The sequence below is a fragment of the Microtus oregoni genome, unplaced genomic scaffold, assembly GCF_018167655.1.
Source record: "Microtus oregoni isolate MIOR12 unplaced genomic scaffold, Mior012 000010F_ref0000083, whole genome shotgun sequence".
In the NCBI taxonomy this organism is placed as follows: Eukaryota; Metazoa; Chordata; class Mammalia; order Rodentia; family Cricetidae; genus Microtus; species Microtus oregoni.
The window spans coordinates 43,690,488-43,701,454 of NW_024543069.1; the positions used below are offsets into that span (position 1 = coordinate 43,690,488).

Below are 10,967 nucleotides of genomic sequence, written 5' to 3' on the forward strand. Positions count from 1 at the left end.
CACGAGGAACTTCATGCCTGTAGTTATCTGTGTCTTGAGAAAGGATCTCAGTGTCAGCCCGGGGAAGCATGCCTGGAGTTCACTGTGTTGCCCAGGCTAACTTTAACTCATGGCAAGTCCTCCTGCTTCAGCTCCCAGGTTTTGGGATTATAAATGTGGGTGCCATACGTTCCGTTTCATGGCTTTAGTTCTCAGGTGCTTTTGAGGGAAGAGGAAGAGACTCACTTTTTCTTCAGTGTCTTTTTGGTATTTTGAAATTACTCATAAAATAACAAAAAAATCCCTCAAAGTTTTGTTATCCATAAGTCCTGACTTTTTTCTAAGAAATCTTTTTTGTGATCTCTGTTCTTTGTATTTTACATTGTCCTAGTAGCAGAAAGTTGTTTATAGAGAGACACCACATCTGGATTTATACTTAAGCGTGATATGTAATGTGTGTTTTGTTTCACCTCTGTTTCCAGCTACTACTTGTACATGTGTGATAAAGTGGTTGCACCAAATGTGTCACTCACATCTGCCTCCCAGTCTAAAGAGGTCACCAAGACAGAGACAAGTAAGTTCTCCAAACAGGCAGAAAAGCCTCATGGTAATAGTAAACAACAAAGAACAGTGTCTTACCCAGACGTCTCACTTGAGGAGCAGGAGAAAATGGATTTAAAAACAAGTAGAGAGTTATACAGTCATTTAGGTAAGTATTTAGAAGTTATATTTTTAAAATCAGCTGGTTAAGAGACACATTTAATCATTATTTTAAAAGCCTTTTCTATTTAAGGTAATTTTTTCCCCCATATAATCACAGCTTTTACTTTAAAACAGTTCTAACATTGAAAACTCAGGGTGATTTCTTGCACCTCAGTTGTGAGCTTTCTAGAATGGTGGCAGCCTGTGGAGGCTAGTGAAGAGAGGAAGCGGCACAGCTACGGTGCAGATGGCTTTCTCACTCGCCTTTTCTTCCTTCCTCTTGTTGGTAGCATCCTTCAGCACTTCCTCGTCTTTTTTCTGATTTCTTACTGTGAGCTGAGATGCTGTTTACGTGATGTTAAGTATTTAATATTGGACTCACAGTTCAGGAATACGGAACTGAGGCTGCTTACACAGTAAGACAGACGGCATTGATGCAGATGCTGAGTGGTGTGGGAAAGAAAACCTGCCTGTTTCCTCTGCCTTTAAAAATGCCATGGACTGCTGGGTGGTGGTGGCGCACGCCTTTAATCCCTGCACTTGGGAGGCAGAGGCAGGCGGACCTCTGTGAGTTCAAGGCCAGCCTGGTCTACAAGAGCTAGTTCTAGGACAGGCTCCAAAGCTACAGAGAAACCCTTAAAATAAATTGTCACGGACCACAGGAGAGGTGTGCATGTATGTGTTGCCCCGTCCCATTGGACTTTGCAGCTTTGCTCAGTGCCATGCGGTTGACCATTTGGCAGCCTGTGAGTTTTCAGGCGGTCTCGCTGCTATGCTACACTGCTGTCATAGGTTTGACAGCTTCCTGTGTTTGACCTGGTATTGTTGTGACTTGGTTTTCTCTGGATTGAACTATGATGGGACTACTAATTCATATATCGTTATATTTTTATTATTTGGTTTCCTAGTTTATTAGATGGCTCAGTGATTAAGAGCATTTATTGCTCTTTGGGAGGACCTGGGTTTGATTCCCACCACCCACATGGTAGCTCACAATTTACCTGTAACTCTAGCTCCAGGGGATTTAATCTCCACTGCAGGCAAGACACTGGTGCATATAAAAACTAAATCTAAAAAAATAAGTTACCTTTGACATACCATGTAACTTAATTGTGCAATTCATTTGCCTTAAGTGTAATGACCGTGTTGTGAAAAGCCTGACAACTGTTTGATCCTGAGCATTATTAATGGCTCCTATACACGTCCCCGGCACCCTCTGACAGACACCCCATTCTCCTTTCCCTTAGCTCCTTGTCTGTGTGTGGTCATAGGATGTGCTTATTCAGACATTTTAGATAAAAAGGATAATGTGTGTTATTGAGGTCTTGCGTGTTTTTATTAGGCAAGATTTCAGTGTCTGCACATCTGTGTCAGCACGTGTTACTGTCCTGGATGCAGGCATTGCAGTGGTTATGGTATAGTGTGCATCTGTGTCAGCATGTGTTACTGTCTGTTCTGGATGCGGGCATTGCAGTGGTTATGGTATAGTGTGCATCTGTGTCAGCACGTGTTACTGTCTGTTCTGGATGCGGGCATTGCAGTGGTTATAGTATAGTGTTGTATGTGGTTTTGGTTTGTAATTTCCTAATGGTTTAGATAAAGTTGAGAATCTTTTTATGATTTTCTGGACATTGGCTGTTTTATTTGAGGTAAAAGTCCAATTTGCTTGTGTTTAAATTGGGTTGTATCTTTCCTGTTAAGTTCCAGGAGCTCATTTTATAATTTGGTTCTTATTAGATATACGATTTGTCATTCTGAAGTTCCCTTTCACTTTCTTATTTAGTGATCCTTAAAGCATATGAGGTTGCAGTTTTTATGCAATTCAGTTTGATTAATTTGCCTTCTTACCTCAGGTGTCATATATAAGAAAGCGTTGTCTAGTCCAAGGCCAGGAAGATGTATACTTAATGATTTCAGCTCTTAGTTAATTCTTTAATCTCACATTTAGGTCATTTTGAATCAATATTTATACCATGGGGGGAGGTTCAAGACAGTATTTCTCTGTAGCCCTGGCTGTCATGGAACTCGCTCTGTAGACTAGGCTGGCCTTGAACTCATAGAGATCCTCCTCCTTCTGCCTCCGAAATACTGGGCTTAAAGGCATGCACCACTACTTCCTGGCCTTGAATTACTATTTATATACTGTGGGGAGTCCCACTTTTGCTTCTTAACATGTTAGTACTGCTGCTCACTTGGTGAAGAGATTGTTCTTTCTTGTTTGAATTGTTTCTTTCCTGATTAAATTGTCTTGGAACAATAATAACAGCAATTGATGAATGTATGGATTTCTTTCTGGACTCTTGAATTCTTGGGAATTGGTCTTTTGAGACAAGAACCTCACTGGTAGCTCAGGCTGGTCTTGAGCTTGTGACCTACACCAGTCTCCTGTGTGTTGGGATCACAGGTGTGTGTTATTCACCATTCCTGGCTTGGATTCTGAATTTTTTTTGTTAGCTTTTTAAGTTAGCATAAAATACTAGGGTCCATTATTATATTTTCATACATACTCATCATTATACTTTGCTCTAAAAATAGGGAATGCTTCACAAGTTTGCATGTCGTCCTTGCTCAGAGCCCATGTCTAATTTTGAATCATTCTGCTTTTAGCATATATGCTATTAAAGTGAGCGTTTGAACTCTGAATTCTTTTTTCTGATTTCAATGTCTAGTCTTGTGTCAGTACCACAATTTTGATTGTGTGTGTATGTACAATGTATGTTTGTGTACATGTATGTGTAGTAAAAGGAACGTGGGCTGCTTCCTGCCGCCTAGCTTTTGGCCACCTGGCTAGCTTATGCTCGAAATAATCACATGGAGATCTGTATTAATTAAATTGCTGCCTGGCCCATTATCTCCAGTCCCTTATTGGCTAACTCTCACATATTAATTTAACCCATCTCCATTAATGTGTATAGCCACTTGACTGTGTCTTACCGGCATGAGTCTAACCAGCATCCATCTCGGAGAGGAGAGCCATGCCTCTCCTTCTTCCTCCTCCCAGAATTCTGTTCTGTCTACCATGCCCATCTAAGGGCTACCCTACCAAAAGGCCTAGGCAGTTTCTTTATTTGACCAATGAAAGCAACACAGAAAGAAGACCCTCCTACACCATGTATGTGCATTTGTGTGTGAGGACATGTGGAGGATAGAGGGCAACTTTGGGTATTGCCTTCACCTTCCACTTTGAGGCAGTGTTTTTGTTAATTTTCTCTTGAGCTTCTGGGATTCGTCTGTATCTGCCTTTCTTTTTGCCAGTGTGCATATAGCTTCTCAAGGATTCTGGGGATTCAAACTCAGGTCTTCACTTAAGTGACAAACACTTTACCTGACCCATGTTGTAATTTCTGTAGCTTGTAGGAAGATAGGAAGTTGGGGGTTGTGAGCCCTCCACATTTATTACTATTTTTCTAGATTGTTGTAGCAGTTTTGAATTTCTCACATTTAAATGTGAATCTCAGAACGAGCTGGCGGTTTCTCTGAAAATAGAGCTGGAGTTTTGATGTGGAGTACACTGAGTAGGTAAAGCCTTTTAGTTGATGAGCATTGCAATTGTCGTTGTATGCATTTGGCGCTTTTGTTAATGTTCTCCCTAAGTATCTTACTGCTTTTGGGTGATTTAGAAATGAAATTGTTTCTTAATTTTGCTTATGGATTGGTCCAGGGACTTTTTGCCATTGATATTAATACTTTTTTCCCCTTCTGTTTTCTTTCCAAAGATCCATTGATCTCAAATAATTCTGTGAGTAAAAAGAAATCTGAGTCTGCTGTTTGCAACTTAGTGAGAGACATAAGCAAGCTTGATGCTGAAGCTTCGTCTCCGTTTCTGGTCAGAGATGTTACTTGTGAGGACGACAAGGGAAAGATTATGGAAGAAGTGATGAGAACCTATGTAAAACAGCAGGAGAAGCTGAATTCAATTCTGCAGAAGAAGCAACAGCTTCAGATGGTAAATTGACCTAAGAAATAGTCATTATTATGATAGTTTTTAATGTTGAGAAAGTCAGAATGCGATGCAGCAGACGGATTCAGGGTGGTGCAGTTCTGTGCTAAGAAGGCGTCCTTCACGTCAGTCACTTCTGCAGGCATGCTACATAGCTGACTTAGGTTTTCCTGAGGGGCTGGAAATAAGGAGTTGTCGCTATGTTACAGGAAGTGGAGATGCTGAGCAGCTCTAAGGCGATGAAGGAGCTCACTGAAGAGCAGCAGAATCTACAGAAGGAGCTTGAGTCTTTGCAGAATGAGCATGCTCAGAGGATGGAGGAATTTTATATTGAACAGAGAGACTTGGAGAAGAAGTTGGAGCAGGTGATGAAGCAGAAATGCACCTGTGACTCAAACTTGGAGAAGGATAAAGAGGCCGAGTACGCAGCCCAGGTGAGAGCACCAATCACTCAGCATGGGTGGGCACTCGCTTCCCGGGCCAGGCTTCAGAACGGAAAACTACTTTAAATACAGCTTTATGTTCCCCACTAAGAATGCTGGGATTTAAGGTATATACCCCCACATTTGGCTCCAGTAAGATTTTTTTTTTAACCTTTATTATTTTCAGTTTTTATTGGGATTCTGTAATTTAGTACTTACTGTCTGTATGTAAAGTTTGCATCTTTTTGGGCTAGGGATATAGATGAGTATTAAAACACCTTAACATGCATAGGACCCTAGGTTCAATCTCTAGCACCATATAGATGAATAAACAAATAATTAGAATATAGTTTCTTTGTTATTTTGATATAGTACGATGAGTTTTTGTTCCAAATTAGCAAACATGAATAATTCTGTTACTGTTATCACAAATATGGAGGAGATGAGCACATTATCATAGCAGCCGTGGAGAGAGTCGGAGTGAGCTAGAAGCCTTTGGGGAGTATGCTGCATGCTCGTTCCTCTCTGTTCCTGCAGTTCACTGTCATGTCAGATGTCAAAAGGACTGGTTTTCTGAGGTGTGCATGGACATAGTTCATTTTGTAAAAGCAAATGGCAGTTTGTTTTGTAACCACGGTAAGATGATTCAATGGAAATAATCAAAGGGATGGAAACTAACAGTCTTTTAAATCTACAGTTGGCAGAACTGAGGCAGAGACTGGACCATGCTGAGGCGGACAGGCAAGAACTCCAGGATGAACTCAGACAAGAGCGGGAGGCGAGACAGAAGTTAGAGATGATGATAAAAGAGCTGAAGTTGCAGATTGTGAAATCGTCAAAGACCACCAAGGAATAGAAGAGATGCTTCTGTATTTGGTTGACAGGGATTTATGTTTGTTGCTTGCTTTGGAAATTAAATTTTATCATCTTATATGAATGAAGATAACTAGACATTCTGTTCATTTGTAGGGCAGCAAAGTGCAAAGATTATATAGTAGTACATCAATTTTTCCGTTTTCCAAATGAATGAACATTTGCTTCTTTGTACATTTTTCAGTCAGCTTGGTAATGCTGACCTATGTGATTTCAGTCTGTGGACAGTCTGTCTACCTGTATTTCTGAGGCAAGCCCAACAGTTACATACTTTCCACAGCTGCGCTATGTGGTGGAAAAGAGCAATGTCAGTTTTGTATGCTTATTTCAGTCTGGAGCTTAGATACAGGGTAATGTTTATTATACAGAGCCAGCCAACTCTGTGTCTTCCTTCTCATTACAGAATATCTTATTACAGAATCTCCTCTTTTTAGTTTTTCAAGATACGGTTTCTCTGTGTAGCCCTGGCTGTCCTGGAACTCACTCTGTAGACCAGACTGGCCTCGAGCTCAGAGATCCAGCTGCCTCTGCCTCTTGAGTGCTGGGATCTTTTCATTTTTATATACCAAGTTTGTGTTTTATTTTGTTCAGGTTGTGGAATGAAGTTCCTCCTAAGAGGAATCTTACTGATGGAATGATAGTACCACCCCAGTGTACATTGTGGGGGAGCATGCTTTGCTGTACCTTCATGCTGCACACAAGAGCAGTTGTAATTTGTCTTTTGGTTTAAGAGTGGCTATATCTAGATATGTGTGTGTTGACTTAAGAAAATTAAAATGATTGCTTAACTTTTATTGTTAATGGTGTGAGAATATTCATCTTCATGAGGAAAATGGATCCCACTGATGTACATTGGTTCCTCTTGTACAGTTTTTATATGTAGTCTTAAAAAGGGTCTTACTGAAATTTATATAATGGATTTTTTTCTTTTAAATTATAAAATATTAAATATCTTGAAGGTTATTTTGGACTTTTGTATATTTTAATGTTACCTTAAAACTTGCACGAATGGACCATTATGACTCTTTAATCTTAAAATCAGGAATTTACAGTCAGCTAATAATATCTGATAGCTTAATAATTCACCCTTGAAGTATCTGCTACTAGCAGGAATTTTGGATGAACTTTAGATGACAAATGAATTCCGTGGTTTGGGGAAGGGCAGCCTCTGCACTTTTATTTTTATTTTTTTGCACATTAAAGTCTGTTATTTTTGACCAGTGGCTTTCCCATTAGTTGATGCTCAGCTTGAAATTTACTAGGGAGAATTCTAAGAGCATTGTGGTTTTTCTTTTTGTTTTGTTTCCCCTTCAAATTGCAGGGTTCCTCCTGCCTCTGCCTCCCAAGTGTTGGATCTACAGGCGTGGGCCCCACCACACCTGGGTGTGTGTGTGTGTGTGTGTGTGTGTGTGTGTGTGTGTATGTTCACTACATGAAGGGACTTGGTGTCTGTGCTTAGGAATAACTTAAGAGTTAAGGCTGTCACTGCTCTTTCGTTTCTTCATACATGTTTCTTCATACATATTTCTTGATACATCTAAAAGCAACTTTTTCCAAAAGGGAGTTTGCTTTCTAAATGTATTTTGACCGAAATGGGGATTTACTCCTCTATGTTAGCTTTATAATTTAATGTGTTGACTTTTGTAACCTCCTTGAGGAGAAACAGATGTTAAATTGCACAGGGACCATATATGTCATTTTATTTAGATCTGGGGAAAGAAAAATCACAGCCATTTGTAAAATAGCTTTAGCTTAGTTGTCAGTTATAGTGCAGCTGGGCTATGTGGGAGGCAAACTTACACCATTTATTTTTCTGATTACTCAAAACTCTTCTACTTACGTGCTACTAAAGCACATGTAATTTTTCGAGTCTTTGAATGAAACTTGGCCTCATGACATTGTTTAGCATAGCCTTTATTTTCCAGAAGATGAAAGGATGTGCCATAGTTTTTTGTCTGAACTTCCTTGAAAATAATTTTAATCAGCTGTAAATATTATACCTACTACTGTTGAAAGTAACTTTAAGTTACATTGCTCCATATAGCTTGAAAACGAAATTGAAACTCTGTCATACTCCCAAAGTGACCACTGCTTAACTTTCCATAGGAGACTTATTTTATGCATGCTCATTTTGTGTGCTGGTTGCTATCTTAAAGTTCGTTCTGGTGTTCGGTCTTGTGCATTGTGCCAAGCTTACTAGGCAAGCAGATACTTCCTCAGACTCTGTTCTGTCAGGAAGAAAGGAGACCATGTGCTCTGAAAACCTGGGTTTAGGAGTGCACTGCAGAGTTTGTAGAGTGCAGGAGAGACGGCGAGTGATGCCTGCTGTGGTGGTGATGGTTTCTCTCTGTGGTCCAAGTGTGGGAACTGCTGCCCTCAAGGAGACTCAAACCACCTGCCAATCAACCAGGACTTTTGAACACCGAAAGATTTGACCAACAACTTAGGTTTGGCTTGGGCTTTAATATTTTTGAAATATATTCCTTTGCTTGAATTTCTTGTGTTTTTGAGGATAAGGATGTTTTATGCTTCTTGAGCTAATTTTATAACATTTAATATATAACCTGTTTATATGTAAAATCTTTTGTACAGGGGTGGGAAGGAGTAATGGGAAAACTCATCTGTACATAGTGAATTATAAACAGACTGGAGTAGGGAGACAGTGGGTTGCACTTGGTTCGCAGGCTCCTGTGTCCTTTGAAAGTCACATCAGAGCAGCCAGTTTCTCTGTGTGTCTGACTTGTTTGCAAAATGAAAAGGAAACACAAGTACTAAGAAACGTGCCCAAGGTATTTCCCTAGAAACAGCTGCGAAGCTGGTCTTGCAGGGCTCGGATCCACTTCTAGAAGGTGTGCTCAATGTGTTAGGCTTTGAGTGGGTCAGCAAGAACATTAGTTTCTATTTGTCCGTTGTGCATTTAATCCTTAGGCCAGGGCATTCCAAACTGATGACAAATTGTGTTCATCATGTCCATCTGATCCTGCTCTTGGACCTACTTGTTCACGGTTTCATGGAAGCAATCAGCAATATGTGATATGAACTGCGGAACTGAGATATTTAAACAGAACTTAGTTTTTTTCTTTTTCTAGTGTAAGATACTTAAGCATTTCCACTATTGGAAGAAAAACATATGGGTATTTTGTATTGTATCTTGTTTGAAAGGACAGTCTTTTTTAATCTTCCCACTTAAATGGCTTTTAAAAATATATACAATTTGAAGCTTGTTTAGAAATAGAATTAAGTGTCATATATAGTGTTAACTGTTTTGAAATTAGGAAGTAATCAAATATAAAACATTTTAAAAAATTAAGCCCAGAAAACAAAATAGTGTTTAAAGTTAGTTTAGTATAAAAGGAATTTATAAGATTTTTTCTTCAATATAGATACCTCACTTGAAAAAAAAGAAAGCACAGCACGTTTAATTCTCATGAAAACACCCTACTAAAATAATTGCTAAGCCTAGGACATCGTTTGAGTTGTTAGAGTTTGTGATACATGTAGTTGCCATTAGCTTTTTGCTGGAAATACTTATATTGGTAATTTTAAGGCAATGTAACAGTCTTCAATTACTCCTCAGTTTTAACCTGTGAAGGCAGTAAGTGAATGGTCCCTTCTGCAACTACTGAAGCAAATTGACTATATTGAGCATAATTCAACTGGTAATTTTGCCAGTGTGTATAGTTTTATGATTAAAATTGCTGTGGTTGGTTGCATTACATGACACACAAAACTGTCCTCTACCTCACGTGAAATAAATATTTTATATGGTTTTACTAAAAAAAAATAAGATTCATCTATCTGGTTACTTAGTTTACAAATTTTGGATTATATTTATTGAAACATGACATACTGTGCTCTTAGCTTATACCTCAATTGTATTTTGTGCTGTTTTCCATTTTCATGCCTTGTATATAACTTGTATAGATGGTGGATGATATTCCCAATAAAAGCTTTTAATGCCCATGAGATTTGGTTCAGGTAGTCTCAGTATTAACGGCTAACTTTCTTGCTCCCCTAAGATGGACATTTTCCTTTAATTTTAAATAAATTTGTTACTATTTGTGAGTGCTTGTGTGTATGTATGTTTACCATGTGGATGACTGATGCCCGTGAAGGCTGGAGAGGTGGTTCTGAGGTGGGTGCTGGGAACTTCTGGAGGCCTCTGAAAGAAGTATCCAGTGCACCTAACTGCCTAGCTGTCCCTCCAGCCCCCATTTTTCTCTTTCTGTACCTTACTCATAATGCACAGATTAACATGGAACATTTAATACTTTTATATAGTACTTCAGGTGTTGAAAATGCCAGGCAGCATTTTGTGATTTTTTTATTATTTTTTGTTGCTGGGCCACTCACACCCTTGCTTTAACATCGCCCCAAGTCCCTGGCACGTTATTTCTTACCACCACACATTCTGTAACTCAGGGCAAACAGGTAGTTTCTGAGAGTCAAAGAATAGGTGGACTGGATGTTTTGGCTTGGGGCCCAGAAGGATGTTGTCAGCCTGACTAGGCTGGAGGGCCTGCCTTAGGTGAGTGCATGTGGGTATCGACAGGCGGTCCTCTACATGGGCATGTGTCTGCGGCTCTTGATGGCATAGCAGTGTGGAACCTGACTTACCCAAATAAGTGACCGGGAAGAAAGCAACGCCGCTGTTTGCTTTTGACCAAAATTCTAAGTCACTCAGTCACTTGCCTCTCCTTGTGTGTTAGAAATGGGTCACAAGTTGAGTGGGGGTGGCACATGCTTTTATTCTCAGCACTTTGGGGGCAGTGACAGGTATATCTCTTAAGTTTGATGCAAGTCTGATGTGCAGAGTAAGTTCCAGGACAGCCAGAACTACACAGAGAAACCCTGTCTCCAAACCAAAAACCAACTCCTCTCCCCTCTCCCACAAAAATAAAAGAATTAGGTCACTGAGTCCAGCTCATCCTCAGCAGACAGCGATCGCTAGAGTCGTGGTAGAGTGCCACACTGCATAATGTCCCTTCTGGGGCACGTGTAGACACATCAGCCACTTCCGTGGTGAGTAGCTGCCGCTGGGTGCGCCCAGC

At 39.9% G+C, this 10,967-nt stretch overlaps 1 protein-coding gene across 2 annotated transcripts in view; it reads left to right on the forward strand.

Moving 5' to 3' along the window:
* The window catches only part of Skil (SKI like proto-oncogene), a 29,098-nt gene extending 19,216 nt beyond the window's left edge, over positions 1 to 9,882 (forward strand). Inside the window, exons 4-7 of one of the 2 annotated variants that reach the window (XM_041658997.1) lie at positions 462 to 553; positions 4,398 to 4,627; positions 4,831 to 5,055; positions 5,741 to 9,882. In XM_041658997.1, the coding sequence (XP_041514931.1) occupies positions 462 to 553; positions 4,398 to 4,627; positions 4,831 to 5,055; positions 5,741 to 5,899 (706 nt within the window). In that variant the 3' untranslated portion in view covers positions 5,900 to 9,882. Of the gene's footprint in view, positions 1 to 461; positions 689 to 4,397; positions 4,628 to 4,830; positions 5,056 to 5,740 lie in introns of both variants that reach the window. The other variant, XM_041658996.1, reaches the window with a different exon arrangement.
* Positions 9,883 to 10,967: the final 1,085 nt, after the last annotated feature.